We start from the raw sequence: 22,866 nt of genomic DNA, 5'->3' as shown, positions 1-22,866 counted from the left end.
ATGTGAAGGTCATGAAAGAATGAGGAACTGTCACAGATTGGAGGAGACTGAGAAAAAGGTCATTGGTGGAGAAATTAGTGAAATCTGATTAAGGCTGTAGTTTAGCATTACTTTACCCTGGCTGGTTTGGCTCAGTGGATTGAGCGTCGGCCTGCGAGCTAAGTGTCGCTAAGTGTCGCTGGTTCGATCTTCCAGTCAGGGCACATCAGAGAAGGAAAACTCTGATTCCAAAAAACCTCCGCTGCCTTGCGGCATACCTCTTCAGGGGAAAGGCTAAGGGAGTAAACCCCGACAGAAAATCCGGAGCCGGAGTCCCTAAGGCGGTTTGACGTTGTAGTCTACACCGGCAACTCCTGCGGCGCACCTGAAGCCAAGCTGTATTGACTCCGTCTTTCCCTTGGATCCTTCAGCTGCGAAGAGAGGGGGGGTCTGCTGCATGGGCAACAGCAGACCCTCCATATCACCCTGCCCAGGCTCTGTAGCTTCAGCTTCACTGGAGAGGACACTCCAGCGTCATCGCAAGATGTCGATTCAACACGGGAGGAGACAGATACCGTGTCACTCCCGAGTCGGACTGCACAACCATTCTCGGCGGTGCAGATAGACTCTTAAGAAGCTACACCATCGTCTCTCGAGACGGACGGCTGCCAACGACGACCTATGTCAAGTTATTAGTTTTATTAACTACCAAGTTATACAGGATATTAACATTGAGGAAAGGTGGGTGTGCAGGATCTCTGTACTACCTTTGCAACAGTCCTGTCTCAGTAAAGGCTGCAAAGACTGGACCTCAAAACATCCTGGAAAATAAGCACACAAGGAATCATCACCCTACCCTCTTACATTTGGAGAATGAGGCTGAGACGGGTGAAAGGATTTAACAAGATCACAATCACAAAAGCAAAACAGAGACTGGCCAGTAGTTGACGTAACTGTAGCCAAAATGAGGGGGAAGGAGGAGTTGGAGATAATTGTTGGCCTTGAGTGGCAGGATTTTGAGTTTTGGAGTTTACTGTGGTAATGGAGGAATCATTGTAATATTTTAAGCAGGGAAGCAGCATGAGACCGAGGTCTTCCACAGTTCATTCTGAGGCTGCATGGATGCACTGGAGGAGAGAAAGGAAGCAATGGCAAGAGGTTGCTACATTCAACCAGCGTAGGGATGAAGATGTGGGCTGTGACAATGGGAGTGGCTTTGAGAGAAGTGATTCTAAAGTTCTGGAGATAGATTTGACAGGATTTGGAAAACAATTAGATGGAACAGCTGAATTGGTTATGGAAGACTCTATAAGGGTTGCAGTTTATCAGTAGCAGTATAGCAAAATGTTTAAGCACATAGGCTTTGGAGTCAGTCCTGGATTTGTTTGCCCTCTCGCCACATAATAGCTCTGGACACTTCAAGTTAATCACTTTGAGCATTTATTTGAAATTTTTTAAACCTGTAAAATAGATAATTATCCCTGAGAATGGCCAGAAAGGTTAAAAGACTGCATGCAGCATATCTGTGTCTGGGACATAGTAATAAATGTTGACAGTTGTCCTAAGACTAAGTGAATATAGATGTGGTACTGATTGCTAGGATAGCAAAGATTGAGACCAACGATGTCTTTCTGAGGTCTTCATTGAAGACCCTTTTCTCCTTGCCAACCAGGAAGATTCCTCTGAATCCTCTCCCCAAATGTCCTGACACAAAGAAGCCTTGTAGACACATAGGAATTGACAACTGAAATGGATTAGGACAGCTTTCTATTCTGGAGTTACACAATGTGTTGTTGGTTTTTAAAGATTTTATTTATTTATTTGTTTTTAGACAGAGGGGAGGGGAGGGAGAAAAAGAGGGAGAGTATTATCAATGTGTGGTTGTGTCTCACACACCCCCAACGGGGGACCAGGCCTGCAACCCGGGTACATGCCCTGACTGGGAATAGAACCAGCAACACTTTGGTTTGCAGGCCGGTGCTCAATCCACACTGGCCAGGGCCTCTAGTTTATTTTTTCTACCCCCTCCACAGTACAGACAGGCTGTAACCCAACCATTTACAAAAGCAGTAAGAAATTGGTAAGATCTGGTCTTTTCTATAGGTGGGGAAAAACCTTATAAAGATTAACAGAAAAATGTGCAAATGAAAGACAAAAAAATCTTTAATTAGGAACAGTCTTACACCTTTTAAGGAAATGCAAGTGAGGCAGCCCCCGAAGGACCTTTATAAGAGCACTTTACTCCCTGTGATATCTGTAGAGTTACCTGAGTATTTCAAATTACAGTTCAAGGAAAAAAAAAAAAAAAAAAAAGGAATGCCAATACAGTAATATACAATCCAGTGCTGCTATTCCCTGTTTTTAGTTAATGAAAGCATAGCATATAAACAATTTTGTAAATAACTCTAAAAGAGAAAAAAGAAAAAGGGGGCTGGAGATACCAACAATATTAAACAAATATTTAATCTTAAGGCGTTTAGAAGGTTGCAGTTACATCCAAACCAAGGAGTGATATAAATATAGAGAAGTCTAATTCTGAGTCATCCCCGATAACATTTAAGATGATTAATTAGACGAAGAAAAGTGGCAGAGTGGAATTGACTGAAATAGCTCATTTAGCATGAGACCTTTGTGGGCAGGTGAGTCATGTTTCACTTAACTTTCTGATAAATTGACATTGGTATGTCAATCTTTTGGTGAAAAATTAGTACCCCAATTTTAAATAGAGTTATTGTAAGTCTTATAAAATTAGATTCTGCTGCACAATATAAGATCATAAAAGAGTAGGGATTCATTATTATGAGCAGCTGGATCAGATTTAAACCATTGTATTTCATGAAATAAGTGAGGTCCTTCCCTACTGACCCAGGCTGTGAAATGCTGCTTTCCCCAACCTCCCAAAAGAGCAAAAGAATAAGACAATTGCTCATTTTATTTTGTTTTTATTTCAACATAACATACCGTAAAAAAAAAGAAAAAAATTAACAGAATTTATTAGCATTTACAATGCTTACAAAGAAAAAGGACTCTAAAAGCAATTTAGATTATATTTAAGAAATCGCTCTAATTAAACACTTACAATAAATCTATTTCCAAATGTTCAGTTTGGAACAAAATTTAAGATAGCACTTGGTAGATATTTAGGTCTGCTGTCTATTTGTAGTCTTTTTATAAAACCTCTGATTCTTGGGATATCCAGCCCCCATTTTCCTAACACAGCAGGGAAGACATATACATATGGCCACTTAAATTAAAGAAATGGGAGTAAGGGAGATCCCAGGCTGCAAAAATATATACAAGCATTTACCTTTTCCAGAACTAAATGTTTCCTGCATAAAAATATTAAATAGCCAAGCCCTATAGAACTAGGGCCGGGGCTACTTAAAATATAACTATTCTGTATTTTAAAAATATATAGGGCAGAAAGCCTTTTGGGTGATATTTATACATTTTCACACAATATTTCTAGGTCCCTAAATGAATTATCAAGCATTATGTAGAACCAAAAAAGTCTACTTTCTTACATTATCTCTTAATTTATATCTCATAAATCTCTAGTAAATATTGCAGGTAACTACATTTTAATATGAGAATTCACCTCTATAGGAATCTTTATAGCAGGCTTACTTTTCATAGCCATATGTTACCAAAGTTCAGACTTATACAATGAGTGGGTAGGTGGCAGACATTCGCTCTGTAAGACAAAGCAATAGCATTTTTCCCCCTACCAACAAAAAGGTGGAGCCTCAACTTTGGGAAAAAAAAACTAGGGCTTTAAGAGACCATACTACATACATTTTCTGCAGTATGCGGCATAAAAAAAAAAAAAAACCAAACGAATGTAGGGTTGGGTAGAACCTAACCGTCCCCTTTACGCTGACAATTTCTGGATGAGGTGACTGTCACTTGCATCAAGTCTGCTGTAGGACGGCAGTGTTAAGAGCACAGACACATGAGGTTAACAATGTTTCTATTACTGTTCTAGGATGTAAAAGGAAGAGTGAGACTTCAGATACACATACACATAATTAAGGAAACAATCTAGTGGAATAAGAGAAGGCAGATTTCATTGTTGTGTTAAATATCATGTTAAGTAAGGTTTTGACTAGTCATTTGCATATCTGATTTCTGGAAACGTTGAGTAAAAATCCAGAATCACTGGGAGATAAATCTCAATGATAACATTAATTTACTTACACTCAGATAACTCTCTAAACAGTCACAGTCCAATTTTACAACAAGATGTGCAAAGGTAGAGAAGAAAAAGGACAAATATTGCAAGTAAGTTCTTGTCCTTCGGCGATGCAAGTTCCCAGAAGTTACTCTTGTCCAAATCCTTCTGTTTCTTCAATTGCAAATAACAGCTTTTCTTTCAGTTGCTCATAGCTCTTATAGGGTGGCAGGTCCAGGCGGTTAAAACTAAAAAGTAAGAATTATTAGTTTGAGGAAAGGAAATGTACTAAGAACCTCATATAGGCAGTGTATTATACAACATTAGAAAAAAAATTGTTTTTAACTGATTTTAGAGAGAGGAAGGGAAAAAAAGAAAGAGAGAAACATCAATCTGTTGTTCCACTTATCTATAAAAACATTTGTTGGTTGGCTCTTGTATATGTCCTGACCGGAGATCAAACTCACAACCTTGGCATATTGGGACGATGCTCTAATCAACTGAGCTACCTGGCCAGGGTCTGGTTTTTAAAGTCAGGCAAAACTGAGTTGAACTCCCAGCTCTGTCATTAGATCTTTGAACAAGTATGATTATCTTTCTGAGTCTCAGTTTTCTCTTTGGTAAAATGGGAATGACAATATTTTCCTCTCAGGGTAGAGCGAAGAAGATACAAGCATACATATAGGACAGTGCCTGGTGCTCAGCAGGTACTCAGTAAAATGTTAGTCCTCTCATGTTCCCCTATCGACTCTAATCTAGAGCCGTTGTCAGCAAAGTTTTTCTGTAAAGAGCTAGATAGTAAATATTTTAGGCTTTGTAGACCATAGGCCTCTTATCAACAGGTTTTAAGTATACCACTTTAAGAGTAAGAAATAATTTTCTGCTCTAATTCTAATATTCTGCTTCTACTGAATGAATTTCTCCTATTCTTAGCTGTGAGTTTTTTTAAAGGGCATCTTCTGATTTTGGGCTGTATTAATATCATCCTCACAAGGTAACAGGTAGTGAATCTGCCCTAAAACCTTGGACCTCTGCCATATTTTTAGGATAAGGCCTAGGCAAATGTTTGGCAACAGAAGAAATAATACTATCCACAAAGGAAAAATAAATGTACAGTTATGACTTCTGTTAGTTCTTGCAAATAGAAACATGGAATTTGACAAAGTAATGAGGCTGGTTTTCATGTGTGACTCAGATAAGCTGTTCACAACAGTGTAATGGCACAGTCTGTTGTAGGTTGAAAAACAAAACAAAACGAAACAAAAAACAAGGGATAAGAGATCAAATCAAAACATGTGTATAAGATAAATATACAAAAATCCACTATTTCTATATACTAGCAATAAATAATCTGGAATGAAATTAGAAAAACAATTCCACTTATAGCTTCAAAAAGGATAAAATACTTAAGAGATTTAACAAAAGAAATGCAAGGCCTGTATAATAGAAAACTACAAAACATTGTTAAAATAAATTAAAGAAGACCTAAATAAATGGAAAGACATCCCATGTGTATGGATTGGAAGACAAAATACTGTTAAGATGTAATATTCCCCCAAACTGCTGTATAAACTCCAAGTAATTTTGCAGCTGACCTCTTTGCTGAAATGGACAGGCTGATCCTAAAAGTCACAGGGAAACCCAAAGGACACAATACAGCCAAAACAATCTTGAAAAAGTTGGAAGACGCATACCTCATAAGTTCAAAACTTACTATAAAGCTATAGTTATCAAGACAATGTGGCGCTACCATTAAGGATAGACGTATAGGGCAAATGGTGGAAAGAAGGGGAAGGGATTTATCAAAAAGCATGCATGAATGACCCATGGACATGGGCAACAGTGTGGGAATTGACTATGGGAGTGATGGGTGGGCTGGGTGGAAGAGGGCAAGGGGAAAAAAAATTGGGACAACTGTAACAACAAACAGAAATAGTTTTTTTAAAAAAGAATACCTCAAAAAACAATTTTTTAAAGGACAGACATACAGAGCAATGGGAATTGAGAATCCAGAAATAAGCCAGTGTATTTATCATCAATTAATTTTTAACAAAGATACCAAGTTATTTTTAAAAAACCACATGTATGTGTAGAAAATATAAAGGAACAACCAATTAAATAATTTAAAAAGGCAGATGGGGAAAATAAATATCTATCAAAGTCCACATACGGCCACAGAAATGTCTCACCAAAAAAGTTCAAATACTGCTTGATTTAAGTCAAATTCCAACATAATGTATTTGAATTATGATCACAGTTGGTTTTTGGCTTTGTCCATTTTTGGAAATGTGGTTAACTACATTTATGAGAAAATAATATTTTTGTTCACCATGTTAGAAAGTAGCTCTCCCAATAAGTTAACTATCACATTAAAAATAAACTCAGGGGTGGGAAAAAGAGACTGACTGCAAATGGACAAATTGTTTTGGGGTAATGCAAGTATGTCAAAACTGATTGTAGTGACAGTTACTACTCTGTAAATCTACTCAATATCAATGAATTAAAATGGGTACAATTTATAGTATGTATAATAAATTATGCCTTAATAAGACTTAAAAATAATTCAATACAATGGGGGAAATACTTCATTTCTAATTTCTAATAGATTTTTAATACCTACAGAGCAACAAGAAATGGCTATTTTCTCTACTCTTTCTGATTTTACTTACCAGGTATGACTTCTGGGTAACCAATTTTCTTTCCCAACTTTTTCAATGCAAAATTTTTGTGGTCCATTGCTCCCTAAAACATAGTAAAATCAACAGTTTGATAATGCAGTGGTTCTCAAATTGTGATCACCAGTCCCAGCAGCATCAGATCAGCATTACCAGGGAACTTGTTAGAATCATATAACTACAGGCCCTATCCCAGCTCTACTGAATTCAATCAGAAACTCTGGAGGTGAGGCTCAGAAATATGTTTTAGACGTTCAGGTGATTTTGATGAGTGTGAAGGTTTGACAACCATTTTGCTAATGTATGCACACAAGAGGAGAAAATGTAGTTTTATTTAGCATTCTTTAGCGAGAACAGAATGTTATAATTAGTAATACCTCAAATAATAGAACACATAAAAAGCTTACTTTTAGTTTTAAACACAATACGGAAAGTACCATCCACTGTCTTATATGATAAAACCTGATTTAAATATAAATGGTTAAAACTTTATAAAATGTGAATAAAGGACCTAGTGTATATAGGTCCTGTACGGCATACCCTTAAAAAACACACACCTAATTCTTCTCGTTTATCCTCTGTTGGAGACTGCTGTGAATGGTGATCTTAAAACACTGGTTTTCTAAAAAGATCACTACTGCTTCCGAGGAAGCACTTATTGGTGGTCACTGAATGGTAGTGCTATGGGACTTATTCATTAGAAGGGCTGGGCACACTAAATGTTCTGCAATGTGTCAGGATAGCTATACTCGAAATTTTCTCATGCCCTTCCAGAATAAGCCTTGTAGAAATATAAATTTATAGTATTTAACAAATTTTTAAATTTATTTAGAAAGAGGAGACAGGAGAAAGAGAGGAAAAGAAACACCAATGTGAGAGAAACATCAGGTGCCTCTCACATGCCTCCAACTGGGGACCTGGTCCGAAACCGAGCCATATGCCCTGACTGGGAATTGAACCAGAGACCTTTTGGTTCTCAATTCACTGAGCCACCCACACCAGCCAGGGCTGCAAGTACTCTTGTAACTAATAACATCGAAGTATTTTCACAGGTAGTTATGTGAAAAGCCCAAGTAATATAGGAAATGGTTATTATTTAAAAGGATAATTAAGTTAGAAATTATCAAATAATTTACTCATGCTGCACATTCTCTCTACTCAATATATTACAACATTTCTAACCATGTAGATGGAATGTTTCCTTTAACAGTGCTATTGATATGGAAAGACATCAAGCTGTAAATGTTATATACTGAAATTATTTTTAGGCTACCCGTTGTTTTCAATCTTATTGACATTCTCCCTAAACTACACCACTTCTATGTACTCTTGTATTTATGTTCCTATTTTCAGCCTATTTCAACTTTCAAATGATACGATCTGTGAGGCCTTTTTACATATCAAGAGCGTTGAACTGTAGTGTATTTCATGATAGACACTACACTTAAAAAAAAAAATCTTCACCCAAGGATACATTTTTATTGATTTTTAAGAGGGAAAAAGGCAAAAACATCCATCAGTTGCCTCCTATATGTGCCTTGACTGGGGATCGAACCTGCAACCTAGGTATGTGCCCTGGCAAGCAATCAAACCCACAACCTTTTGGTGCATGGGGCAACATTCCAACAAACTGAGCTACCCGGCCAGGACTAGACACTACACTTTGAGATCTACCTTATTTTTCTCCACTTTGATTATTTATAATTTATTCTGGCAGGTATATTATTCCTACTTCATTTAGGTTATTGACTTTTTTCTTATGATATTTATTTAAGTCTATTTTTCTTATCTTTTCTATCTGTTCTTCCATATTCCAGTGCTTCTTATTCAGAGGGGCTTCTGATCTTCTCTTAAACCCAAACCTTGTCTTTTAAGTAGAAACAAGTATCTGACTATTTATTTGTGTCTTCTAACATAGCTGTTCCCAAATATACGTGTATTGAAATAACTATTATTTCATTATAAATTACTTCTTAAAAATTTTTCCTTTGTATTAGTGCTATGTATATGTATTTTTTTGGGAGATGAAAGATATATTATTTCACATCTAACAATGCCATTCCAGAATATTAAAGAGGTATTATAAATATTGTCATAGAAATGGGATGTTATATCTGGAAAGTTCAAGCACCACCACATTAAATGATTATATTCATCACTTGTACAACTTTATTCTCCTACACTGGAAGATTAAACCAGATGGCTTCTAAAATTCTATGAACCACAATCTTGCTGTCTCTGCCTCCCACAGGTATCCTTCTGTGTTGTGTTAGCCCCGCCCAACCCCAAATATTATTCCCAAGAGACACCTACTTCTCATTTCTTTAATAATCAGATTTCCAGTTTATAGTGAGAAGCCTTTATCAACTTTTTCCTCATTTTTGGTCACTACTACTTACTTTCCTAACCCCCAACATGGTTTCTCTTATTCAACCTAGAGAGCATTCTCAAAGGTGCCCCTCTCCAATAACTTACTTAGAAATCATCCTCTCTTCAGCACTGGATTAAAAATATCTCTTCTATATATTGCTTCTAAGAAATTAGAATATTTATTTCTCCTCTTCATTCTCTGGCCTCTCCTTTGTCTGCCTCTAAACTATGTCTCATTCCTAAATACAGATGTTTAAGCATCAACTCCTTGTGAGAACAGTTTCAAATGTCAGACTCTATTTTCCCACTCTGCTCTTACCTTGAAAGTCATACTTTAGTAACAGCTGTAAAATTATTCCCTGCCTCCTATTTTCTATTTGATTGTCTGGCAGTCACCTTAAACTCAGCAGGTTTAAAGCAACTCATTACCCTCCCCAGCACCTCCAAACCATATGTTCTTTACACATCACAATTTCTCAATTTTTCCAGATTTCATAACATATCACCTTTGACATTCTTCCTTCTTATCTCATCTTTTAATCAAGTATTCTCTAGCATTTATCCCCGCTTTTCCAACTCTACTTCCATCTCCTCAGATCAGGTTCTCATCATCGCTCCAATAATTTCTTCCTATCTCCAGGTTCTCCCTATCTCTTGATGCGTGCTATGCCTTGCCATCAAATCTTCCTAAAATGCAGCTTCAGCAAGTTTTTCTCTCTTCAAAACGTTTCCATAGCTTACAATACCCTCAGAGTAATGTCCAAATTCCTTTGGTCTGGCTTTTGAAGACATCTGAACTGGTTACACACTAAATCAAAAATTGCCTAGTTCTTTTAATTCTGATTCTTTGCTTTAGCTGAAGCAGGCTTAGGGATCACAACTCTCTCTCCTTCTATGGTACTTGACATAATACTGGTGTTAAAGAAAGACTTGAATTTATTATGTAGTCACAAAATAAATATTCTCATAATCATTCATTTCAAAATAGTACACTTTAATCTGGCTACTATGTGATAAGCATTATGCTAGATGCCAGAAATAAAAAGGTGAAGACACGGATCTAAAGGAGCTCCAGGTATAACAGGGAAGAGTGGTAAACACATCATTAAAATATATTATAATATAACCAACAATGCCTCATAGGAGACACAAAAATGTTTGCCAAATGAGTGAACAGATTTACAAACAGAAGAATACTATCCTACTGAGTTAAAATGTGGGGCCTAGTCTAAGGGTTTAAAATTTTTAGAGATAAGGAGTACAAAGTGATTTAAAAGTTTAGACAAATCTAGGTTAACTATGACTATTTAAGAAAATGGCTACACTTTTCTTTGTTATTTCTGATAAGTATGTATACACACTGATGTAAAAGCAGTGTGATAAACAATTTTCCATACAGGAAAAGTAATCCAATACACATACCCATGAGGTCAGCAAATCCTCCAACTGGTAATCGGCAGGTTCCAGTAACAAACTGTAGAAGTCTCATTCTCTTCTCATTATCGATTTCTTTAACAAACTGTTAAAAGCACATGTAAAGAGATATACAGTACAGGTGATATGTTACATTTAGCATACTAAATAAGAAAAACAATGACTTCAACTCCCAGATGCACTAGATAATGACTGTACCATCCACTGTGGATGGAGGAGCTTCTCCATGTCTGTGAAAGCCCACCAACCTTCCCCCTATGTAAATCTTAAGACCACATCCTTATAGGGAGATAGAAAAAGAGGGTTCCCTGGGCCCAAGAGCTCTCTACTCATAGTCCCAAGATCAGTTCTTCTCTAGGGCAGCTTCTCCTTCCCCTGCCCCAGATATGCCTATCCTATAGAGAATTCATGTCATTACACAGGACATAGAGCTTGAGGCAGTATAGACTTTGGTTTTATAAACAAATGAAATCAAATTCACAGAATTCTGATCGAGATATACCCTAATAAGCTAAGTGTTGCCAGAATCATGTGGCTTTTAATTCTATATAATAATTCTGATGCAAAACATCAGGTTTCTGGAGGATGCTTTCTGGCCTGTAAGCACAAGTATTTTGGCTCAGCCAAAAAAAAAAAAAAAAAAAAAAAAAAAAAAAAAAAAAAAAAAAAAATTTGTAAAGAATAATTTTTATCCTATTGTACTACTGTCAAATATTTTAAAATGCTAATCTGATTTGTTACAGAACCTCAGTTCATCTGAGTGTCTTATGAATGTAAGTGACAGCAAAAATTTAAATTTCATTGTGATACAATATATGTAACATAAATACTTAACATTTTAAGTATACAATCCAATGACATTAAGTACATTAACTCCTGTTATGTTACTATCACCACTACTTGCAGAAGTTTTTTATCATCCCAAACAAAAACTCTGAAGGCATTAAACTTATCTTCCCACTGTCCCTTCTCCCCTCCCCCCTAGCCCCTGGTAACCTCTCTTCTATTTTCTGTTTCAATGAATTTGCCTACTCGAGATACCTCATATAAGTGGAATCATACAATATTTGTCCTTTAGTGGCTGGCTTATTTCACTTAGCATATATCCTCAAGGTTCACCATGTTGTAGCCTATGCCAGAATTTCCTTCCTTTTAAGGTTGGATAATATTCCATTGTCTGTATTATATAGACCACATTTTGTTTATCCATTCCGTCTGCTGATGGACACTTAGACTGCTTCCATCTTTTGACTATGAACTATGTTCATATTATGAACATAGCCTGAGTCCCTGCTTTCAATTCTTTTGGGTATACCCTGGGATTAGAATTGCCAGATTATGTTAATTCTATATTTAACTTTTTGAAGAACCACCAAACTGTTTTCCACAGTGGTTCACCATTTTACATTCCCAGCAAAAATGAAGGAGAGTTCCAATTTCTCCACATCCTCATTAAGGATGATTATTTTTTGTTTTTGATAATAGCTACCATAATGAGTGTGAAACGATATCTCATTGTGATTGATCTGTACTTCCCTAAAGATTAGTGATGTCGAAAATCTTTTCATGTGCTTTAGCAGGCATCTTTTGAAAACACCATTATGATTCCAAACCAAGTCTCTTTCTTAAGTTTGCCTGCTTAACATTATGTAATTCTTAATGAGTTATGAATGCTGAAAACCATATTTCCATTCTATAAAATTTCAAAGGATTTAGATTAAATGCAGGAGAATCTTATCATCTGGAGTTATCTTATAGTCTGGGCAAAGGTGCAAGGTGTGTACAGCTTACTAGTCTTAAAAAAATGGTGCTATAATCTGTATTCATTTATTATAATGCATAGGATGGAATGAGGAGCCTGAACATACTAGTACATTTTGTTCTGTGACTTATTTTCATATATGGTAAAAGAAATTCTAAAATATTATGGTGTGTTTGTCAATAGAAATAAACTGAGACAAACCTGCCAAAACCACATGATCTGTTTGCTTGTTCTAGTGTAATGACGGTAGATGGCATGTCTTTGCCAGTCATTCAAATCAATCTCTTGCATTCCACATAAAAGGACCTTTAGGGATGAAAAAAGACACATGATTTCTATAGGTAACTATACAACCTATATAATAATACTAGACACAGATAAGAAAGGACTAATATTAAATAAGTTTCAAAGGAGGCTTTGGCTTGTAAACTATGTATCAAGAATTGTATCTATAAAACTGCGGAAGAGTGAGTTTCCAATGTATGGTGTCATCTATACACAGATTCAGGTAAATAAGTCATTCATTGCAGAGAGGTTCTGATAGTAATACTTTTTTTTTTGGGGGGGGGGTAATACTTTTATATATTTAGATAAATTGTGGATCTTTTAAACCACAGGGAATGCTTCAAAACATCCTGCCTGCATAAAAGATACTATTCCCACTGGAAAGATGGGGAAGTGAGCTGAAAGCAGGCAACTGAAGGCATTATTTATCAACATGCTACAGAGGAAAGAAGAAAACTTCATTACCTCTAACTCCTTTGCATCAAAGTATTGCAAATACTGCTGGGGGAGAATTTCATTAAAACCCTCAAAGAAAGCTTGTGTCTGTTCTTCAACACCTCGAGACAACCTCCATTCAGCTACCATTCTGGTAAATAAATATTTTAAAAAACTATCAGGAAATGTAGAATTTATTATGTTTAAATTCTGAGTACAAAAATAACTTTAAAACTTTACTATTAGGAAAAATTTCATTTATAAAAGAATATAGGCCCATTCATATACTAATCATAAGAAAGATGGAGTGACTATATTAATATTTGAAAAGTAGAAAAGCAGGCAAAATACCCAGAAACTGGAACACAAGAAGCAGATATGTGAAATCTAACCCTGAACTGGTGTTGAGAACAAGTGAATGAACCAAAAACTCTTGAGGCTGAAGTATGAACCAATGCAAAGCATAAGAGAGGATATACTATAAACCATAATTTTACCCCCATGAAAATATGTACATATAAATTTGAGATGGTTTTCAATGACATGTTACATGGCATAACAGAATTGTTTATTTAAAGGAGTGATCTAACGCTACTTCTACCATTAAAATTCCTACTTTTGGAGAAAAGTGAAAGTTTTATATAACCAAAATTCTTTTCTATCATTTCATAAATCTTCAAAATTCTAGTTAAGTTGAAAATATACCAGGAAAGGGGCATAAAAACCATTAATACCCACTACAAGTTCTTTGTAAGATTTAGTCTGAATTACCTGCAGGATGATAGTCTATCTTGCTGCATCCACAAAAATATGTCCTACCTCTCACTGTTTTGAAGACAAAATTTAGATTGTCTATTGAATTTAGTCCTTAATTTCTTGTAATCTGGCCTCTAAACTACCACTTGGCTAACTGTTCTAAGTATTCTCTTTAGGGTTATCATAAGTTATTAGCCTCTACATCTTCTAAAGATTCCTCATTGTCTTTGGATTCTGAAATGCAGGACATGCAGAATGCGATACCAACTTTCCTCACAGCAGCTCATGCACCATATACTCTTCCCTATTACTGCCTGTGATTTGTGCTTTCCAGCCTCCATCTCTCTGCTCAAAACTTTTGCTCTCGTGTCTACACAACTGAAAGGTTCAACTTAAAAGTATCATCAGCTACTTGCTCCATGATTACAACTAGATGAAATGGTGTCTTCCTCTTTTGACTTCCCGTAGCATTTTCCTTGTTCTTCTCTCAACACTTACAAAGTAGAAAAAGTAATCATTCGTGTCCTTAATAATATATGATCAGTTCTCATGATTAGTTTTTACTTTTTTAGGCAAAAATTATTTTTAAATATTGTCCACTATTATTACTAGGCAATTATCAACAAGCTATGGTCCAACAGAAAGGCTAAACTACGTCAACAGGAGCATTCTCTCACCTGATATATTCCTCTTTATTTTCTTCTGTTACAAGAATATTGCCACCATTGGGTTTCAAATCGTGACTCTTGATTTCACCTAAAATTTCTTTATCAACAGAGAAGTACATTTCCAGACCACATTCCTCAATATTGTTTTCTCTGCACAAATGAAATTAACACTATTTGTTACACTCATTCAATTATTTTTAAAAAATGAAGTATATTTGATTATGATTATGTTGTTACAGTAGTCCCCATTTCTTTTCCCTTTGCTCCCCTCTTCCCAGTATAAAAAGTTTTTAACTGAAGGACTATGTTCTTAAATAACTATAACACCAAAATAAAAATTAAACTAAAAAATTATGTTCTAAAGTCATCATATTTTGCCTAAGATCTTGGGTATATTACTGTAAAATTTATCATATTAAATAATGAGACAGATTTAATGTAGAGCAACTAAATTCAATAAACCAATTACATGCTTACAGTTTAGATATCAACACCATAACCAAAGCATATAGATTATATCTTGATAAAATAAATGGAAACAAACTTACTTAACCCAAATGAGAGAATTGTAAAATTCTGGGTCAATAGATTCTAAATCCTTGAGTCCAACAGGTTTGTTCAAGATACGCTTGTAGAATGGCAAAGAAAAACCTGTGTCTATGAATTTCCCATGGAACAGAGCCTATGCAAGAAAAAAATAGTACTATTTAAGATAATTTTATAATATTCGTTATATTTCAGAATGTTAGATGAGTTTTTCATTTAAAAAAGGCTCCCTGATATATGATCCCATTATACTTGCTCTTTTTGCAAATATAACAAATTCAATCTTAGAAATGTCTTAGTGATGAGAAAATTTCAAATGAAAAAGTTAAAGAAACAATGCTTTCATATTGCTGAATTAGCAAAGTAAACACAGCTCTCCAACTGTACTTACCATGGCAATAAACCTGCCAATAAAACGAAAATATTTCAGGTGATCTGGATTGATGTAAGAAGCGGGGTTTATCTGCAAGCAGTAGTTGTCTTTCCCTGCATATTCAAATAGGCAATACATTGGGTTCAACACTTCATGTGACAAAAGAAAGAACCATTCTCTGAAATGAAAAGAAAATTTTGGGTGAAAAATTGTCTAAGTGGCCAGCCAACAAATCAGAGGGCAGTGGTACAAAACTAAAAATCTGCACTCCTCAGTTGGTGATAGATACCTAATCTAGCATGTTGATTTTCCTGCTTCTGTTCAAACTGACATCTATTTTAGAGAGCATATTTACACATTGCTTATCATTATAGTTCAAAGAATCTAAGATACCATCAACTTTAAAGACACCATTATTTGATGAACCACTAAAACTTTTTTCCAATTATAACTGTGATACACATCCCAATTTCAGAGATGTTAAAATATAAAAATATTAGTCTTAGAATAAAATACAGTAGTCCCTCGCTATATTGCGGTTCACTTATTGCAGCCTCACTGTATCGTGGGATTAAAAAAATATATACTTAATTATTTATCGCAGATTTTTTGCTATATTGCGGGATTTTGCGGTACTGTATACGTATGTTGTTAAAGTTAAGTAGGTTTAAGATTGTAGAATAAATGTAAGGTTCCTACTTCGCGAGGCAGTCTGGAACATAATACCTGGGGATAAGTGAGGTAATACTGTACTATACATAGTCAAGTTTAAAATTCACTAGTTGACCCATGTGGTCAGAGCAACTGAAACAAGTCTAATATTATTCCATCTATTACTAAGTCCCACGGTGATCAGCATCAAGTACACCACTGTTCTCTAAATCCTAGACAAATATGAAAAACAATCTTTAACTTGTACAAAATTAAATGTTTCTCCTCATATTTATTGTTTACCTGTGGGTACTTCATACACTTTGAAATATGAACTCTGAAACACAACATAAATTAAAAACTACTAAAATGTAGCCACTGGTTATTGAGCACACTAGGTCATTTTACAGATACAAGTATTCGCCCCAGGTCACACTAGTGAGTGCAGAAAAAAGATTCAAATCCAGTCCTGACTCCAAAGTACTTGCTTTTCCACAATCCCACTACTATGCACATTTTTAACCTGATATGATACATTGTTATGGAATAAGCAAAGAAACTTCATGCTTCAGTCTACCTTCTAGGCTTTGACTGGAAGGTCCACTATTAAGAAAGCAGATTTAAAGATTTCAACTCCTATTTCATACAGTCTCCTATATTCTCAAAACATATATTAACCTCAGGTGGCAACGGAGTGGCTACTACCTGTATCAGTAATCTGTGATGAAGAAAATGACCTGGCCACTCTAGGGCCTTATACGCTCTGTGGAACAGACATGAGGTGGTAGATGAAACACTTACTTCTGGTTATGATGCAAGGCTTGCATCCAGGCTCTACAACTTAGTTACATGCCTTAGGTGAGTCTCTAAACTTCACTATTACCTGTTAAATTCTATCTCACAGGGTAATCCTGGGGATTAAATGAGTGATGTGAGTGAAACCAACTGGCAGTACCTCAGTTACCTTCTGAATTAGTTGTTGAAATTCTATAGCTGCAGTATAATAAAGGTATAATAATTTCCTACATTTCATTTTCCTGAAATGTAAGATTGAGAAAATAATACTTGCAAGCAAATTATTATGACACCTTTGACGGGAAGAAACTAAGTTTTGAGTATTCATATTATTACTACCTTGCTACACCTCCATAATCTAAGCCTTCTTCTCCTGGAAAAATCACCCACAAACGTCTTCGCAGATCTTGGGGACTGAAGCTCATTATCTACAAAACAATCAAGTAAAATAATTGGTAAAAGCAGTAGTCGAAGCACCATTCTACCACTTTCAGGTTTGAAATTTCCTTCATTCCTAAGTTCCTAAATTCTCCTTGACACAGAATGGTGTTTGTGGTCTATTCAACACCACACATACAAAAAACAAATTAACATTTATAGCATTTTTATAATATACATATCTATATACTTATATACTTTATACGTATTAATTTTCTTATAAATGATTCTAACATTGATATAAAGTTGCTTCTCTTACTTGCGTAGAGCAGAGTAACTGTGGGCATGGTCAGAAGTTAGGTGCTCTTTTGGTTCTGTTTTGGTAAGTTTGGGTTAACAGCCAAAAGGTACACATAATACCTAACAGGCTAACTTGGTAATAAAAATTAGTGGCTGCAGAGAGAATATAGTTTACATTGGAAAATCATTCTCAGTAGAAACTTATAAATACATAGAAAAACTACTCAAATTTGTGTCCCACTACAGTGGTTAATAAGATCATCTTCATCTTTGAAGGATAGTACCATTACTGAGTTACAATAAATAAGTCTTTAAGGTTCTTTCTTTGTAAAACTGTTTAATTATCTGCCAAAAATTGGACCAGTCGATTACAAATATTAATTACTGTTAGAAAAATGACAGGGCCTGGAGAGAGAGAAGTTGATATAATGCCTCTATTTTATGAAATTATATGAATGAACTCTCACATTTAAATATCCAGAGAGTCTCAGTAAGTACCTTGCTATGCCAGGACTTCTCTTTCCCACTCATATTCATATCCCACTCAAACAAGAAAATCCAAGATATAACAAAAAATTCAATGCTTATTTTATGTTTATGACAAATAGTCTACAAATACTATAGGCTAGATACATAGCAATGCAAAACAAATAGGTTAAAAATATCTTTTCCAGTTGCCCTGGCTGGGTGGCTCAGTTAGTTGGAGGATGGTCCCCTACATTAAAAGGCTATGGGCTTGATTTGCAGTGAGGGCTCATACCTAGGTTGTGGGTTCAATCCCCTGTACTGGAGGCAATTGATATCTCTCTCTCTCTCTCACAAATCAATACACGTATCTTTTATTATCTTGCTCCTTCTGGCTATTCTTTGTTCTCATGGTTGCTCCCCAAAACCTAGGGCTACCCCTTATCTCTCCTGAGACTGTTCCCCCAAATCTGAGACTGCTTTTCTGGGAATTCTGATATCTGGGGATTTGCTCTTCCCTGGAAAAAATATCTTTAAATACTATTCTTTAACAAAGGAAAAAAAATTTAATCCTGCAATTTCCCTGATAAGCAGCTGTGCTATATTAATAAAAACACTTAGTATTCCAAAACAACTTTATCCAACAGTTATGAAAAAAATCCAATGCTAATTTTGCTCAAATTTTAACTTCATATTTAATTCAATAAATGTCAAATCTAAGATGACAATTTTAAACAATTCTAGACCATCTGGCCTGTCATTCTGCAAAAGCCTCTGGTTTCAGAAGCCAAAAGATAAAGGAACATTTAAACATGTTTTGCATCTTTTCAGTACTGCTATAGGCAAGTTATATTCCAAGAAACTGGCTCCCCACCAGAAACTGCATACTCAGTGACTACACAGTGGTAACAAATATGAAAATTAGAAAAAGGTAACAAATAGAGTAGGGAATGGCCTTGGAGACATACATCAGATCAAGGGAATGACTCATAATTCTCTAAATAGCCTTAGTTGAGCTCTGCTGCTAAAAAGCTATCTGTTCCTACTTAGCAGGATGTCAACTTGATTTCCCCCTTTCAATGTTAATAACTGAGGTTCCATTAGGAAATGAACATAACTGTTTCTGAAAGGAAGTAGTCAGCCACTGTCAACTATCAAAGACAATCTCTTTTTCTTTTGCATTCAGTGTGACACTTCGTGAAGCTGTAGCTATCACAATTATTGCAGGGGCTGGGTAATAAAAGAATCACGTCCATATCTGGCCATAAACCAAAGACTATCTGGATGCCTTCATATTAATGCTTCCCGCCCCCCTCCCCGTCATTTAATCTTAACAAAATCACTTAATATTTAGTCGCATTTGGTTGATAAATAAAGTTGTAAAACAAAGGTAAGTCATAAATTAATGCAGGTTCTGAAAACAACTAAAAATTTGACAACTTCTGAAAACATTTTTTTAGATATTGTCAACAATGACCACTTTCTTTCCTAGATAAAATTTTTTTAAATTATAGGAGTACCATCCTTTTTGTAAAAATGTAAGTATTACAGAACTATAAAAACTAAAAGCCTTGCCCCACTCCTTTTCTACCTACCCAGTAACGTTCATATGGATATTTTCAGACATTTGTCTACCAGAAACCTATTTCCCTACTTAAGTATTTATTTCAAATCAAACACTAAGCTTAGAAATGGAAACCTGGAACTCATTAATTACTTTAAGTTACTCTGAAATTTCAAAAGCACAAGACACACACACACAAAAAACTACCTGCATGTTCCTAAATTTTAAGCACTAAGGTAGCTGGCAATGAGATTAGACTTAACAATTCAATGCCTCCAACTCAAAAAGTTCCAAACTGTTTATAAATTAAACTGCCAACACCAAAAGATGGTTTGGGGCTGGCAGCCAGGGGCAAACTACTGAGTAGATAAAACAGTACCTGCTGAAATGAATCCTCAAACAAGGTTTTTCTTGTCACTGTAATCTTTATGTGCTGTGGCATGGCCAGTTGCTGAAATATAAAAATGACTTAAGTCAACTCTCACCATTTAAAATGGCCTATCAATTTTAAATATGAATTTTTATTTAATATGAATTTATACTTAATAATGTTTAAGCATGCATTTGTGAGTCTTCATGATAATTAAAGACTATTTGGTATATTAAACACAGAGGAAAACAAGATCTCATGTGCACAGAGCTTACTGAGTCAAATAAATCTTTACTTAATTTTGTTTTCAAAACTCTAATTCATATTCTTCTTGCTTGTCCAGTTAACTATAAGTTTGAAGTTTAGAAATATTAAAACCCATAATGAAATTATTAATTCAGTAAATATTTATACATCAGAAATAGTTGATCACATTCAAGAAAAATATTCTGAATATAAGTATATATATGTATTTGTTAAATGTATATCTATCAAATGCTAGCTATGAAAGGGGATGGTTCTAATTTATACATCAAAAAATGTTTCAACTCATTTGAGGATTTCTACAATCTGAACATAATGGATACTTGAAAGAGAGTAACAATGTTTTCTTATTCAAATGGTTTCAAATTTATTATTCTGGAAAAAAGCAACAAATTATCTAACTGATAAATGTATTTCTTTGCCTTAAAATAGGAGAGATTCTGATGCTTCCCATTTTACCTTTCTATGAATTATTTTCACAATCACTGACTGTGAAATATAAGAAACAAAAATAAAAGAAAGGGAGTACAGAAATACAGTCCCAATACTAACCTGACACCAGAACCGAAAGTACTGAACCTTTGCCTTGAAGTCCCGTACATATGCTATCTGGGGTCCATTGTCTCTGGGAAGAATGGAAATGTGATGTAAATAGCTGCCTGCAAGATAAAATACTGAAGGAAAGCAAAATACCACACTTCCTCAGTACTTAGTAGTCAAATATAAAAACACCCTAGCACCTTTCAAAATTTTCATTTCCCAAGACTATTTTTACGTAAAAGGCAGAAATAAATTTCTATCTTTTTAAAGCCACTGTGTGGGCCCTGGCTAGTGTGGCTCAGTTGGTTGGATCTTGCCCTGCAAGCCAAAAGGTTGTCAGTTCAATTCCCTAGTCAGGGAGGCAGCTGATCAATGTTTCCCTCCCTCTCTTTCTCCCTCCCTTCCCCTCTCTCTAGATTCAATTAAAAAAAAATAAAATAAAATAAAGCCACTATTGTGGGATTTTCTCTTATATACAGACAAATCTAACAGGACTAGGTTAAGCAGATTCTGTCTGAGAATGTGTCTATTCCCCAAATCCATTCTCTCCTTTGTCCTTAAACCAGACTCTTGATTTAGCTAGGCAATATTTATGAAAATAAAAGTATGTGATAAAATTCAACATGCTTTCGTAATAAAAAAAACAAACGAACAACTAGGACCAGAAGGAAACTACCTCAATATAATACAGGCCATATATCAAAATCCTACAGCTCATATCATAGTCAATGAAAGAATGAAAACACTCCCTCCAAGACTGGGAACAAGGCAAGAATGCATGCTTTCACCACTTTTATTCAACACAGTATTGGAAGTTCTACCCAGCGCAATTAGGCTAGAAAAAGAAATTTTAAAAAAACCAAATTGAAAAAGAAGGAAAAATTATCTGTTTGCAGATATGATTTTATATACAGAAAACCCCAAAACGTCCAGACAAAAAGCTCCAGGATAACTAATAAGTAAATTCAGCTAAGTCAGATATAAAACATACAGAAATTAGCTGCATTTTTATAAACACTCAACAGTCTGAAAAGAAAATTAAGAAATCAATTCCATGTACAAATATCACCAAAAACAACAAAACATTTAGGAATTAACTAAGGGGGGGTAAAAAAGACTTGCACACTGAAAACTACAAAACACTGTTTAAAGAAATTAAAGAAGGCAAATAAATGTAAACATAACCTATTTTCATGAACCAGAAGACTAAGATATCACTAGTAACCAATGCAAACTACAAATTCAGGGCAATCCCTATCAAAATCCTAATGACTTTTTTGCAGAAAGAGAAAAACCCAACCTAAAGCTCATATGGAAGGAGTCTCAAGGGAACCTGCAAAGCAAAAACAATCTCAAAAAAGAAAAACAAAGTTGGAGGACGTACATTTTCTAATTTCAAAATTTAATACTAAATACAGAGCTAAAGTAATCAAAACAGTGTGGTACTGGTACTGGAATAAAGACAGATATATAGACCAATAGAGCAGAATGCCTAGAAATAAACCCTTGGACTTCCGGCCAAGATGGAGGCTTAGACGGACATGCTCGGCCTCCCTCTACAACTATGAGAGGACTACAACTACTTCAAAACAAAAGATAACTAGAAATTCCAGAAAATAAAACTACACGGAAGCCCAATGTATGAAGTTATAAACCAGCGGCGCCCTTTGGGCAGGTAGAAAGAGTGAAAGTGGGTGGTGCTGTTTGCGGTCTCACCAGGAACAGCGGCAGGGAGAACAATCCCAGCGGCAGGGAGGACAATCCCGGCTGCAGTCAAACCCCGGCAGCTCACGACCCCAACGCTGGGAGAAGCAGCCACCACATCGCCTCGAACAGTGAGGCCCACGGGGCAGGAGGACGGATCCCGGTCTCCTAGCGGAATAACTCTGTGAATCCATCTTGGACCCCCGCCTCCACACAACGCGCCACAGCGCTGCGAAATAGGTTGCACATCGCCACTGGTAGCTGGGCAGTGACGACAAAGCGCCGGCGAGAAAGGTTGTGGATCGGCGCCGGTCGCTGGGTCATTACGAGTACACAGGCACTGCCCCCTACAGCCGGCCCAAGAAAACAAAACGCATCTGT

General features: G+C 35.7%; 1 protein-coding gene across 3 annotated transcripts in view; it reads right to left on the bottom strand.

Annotated features, from left to right (window-relative positions):
- Positions 1 to 3,793: 3,793 nt before the first annotated feature.
- The window catches only part of ITCH (itchy E3 ubiquitin protein ligase), a 98,809-nt gene continuing 79,736 nt past the window's right edge, over positions 3,794 to 22,866 (bottom strand). For all 3 annotated transcript variants that reach the window (XM_090286264.1, XM_090286266.1, XM_090286265.1), the window contains exons 15-25: positions 20,794 to 20,866; positions 19,987 to 20,058; positions 17,240 to 17,328; positions 15,473 to 15,632; positions 15,084 to 15,217; positions 14,545 to 14,685; positions 13,142 to 13,262; positions 12,593 to 12,697; positions 10,618 to 10,714; positions 6,820 to 6,892; positions 3,794 to 4,398 (exon numbers count right to left, since the gene is read on the bottom strand). In XM_090286264.1, the coding sequence (XP_090142390.1) occupies positions 4,299 to 4,398; positions 6,820 to 6,892; positions 10,618 to 10,714; positions 12,593 to 12,697; positions 13,142 to 13,262; positions 14,545 to 14,685; positions 15,084 to 15,217; positions 15,473 to 15,632; positions 17,240 to 17,328; positions 19,987 to 20,058; positions 20,794 to 20,866 (1,165 nt within the window). In that variant the 3' untranslated portion in view covers positions 3,794 to 4,298. The remainder of the gene's footprint in view (positions 4,399 to 6,819; positions 6,893 to 10,617; positions 10,715 to 12,592; positions 12,698 to 13,141; positions 13,263 to 14,544; positions 14,686 to 15,083; positions 15,218 to 15,472; positions 15,633 to 17,239; positions 17,329 to 19,986; positions 20,059 to 20,793; positions 20,867 to 22,866) is intronic.

This window comes from Furipterus horrens, unplaced genomic scaffold, assembly GCF_987537825.1.
Source record: "Furipterus horrens unplaced genomic scaffold, mFurHor1.1.pri manual_scaffold_8, whole genome shotgun sequence".
In the NCBI taxonomy this organism is placed as follows: Eukaryota; Metazoa; Chordata; class Mammalia; order Chiroptera; family Furipteridae; genus Furipterus; species Furipterus horrens.
This window is presented reverse-complemented; position numbering and strand designations above follow the sequence as displayed.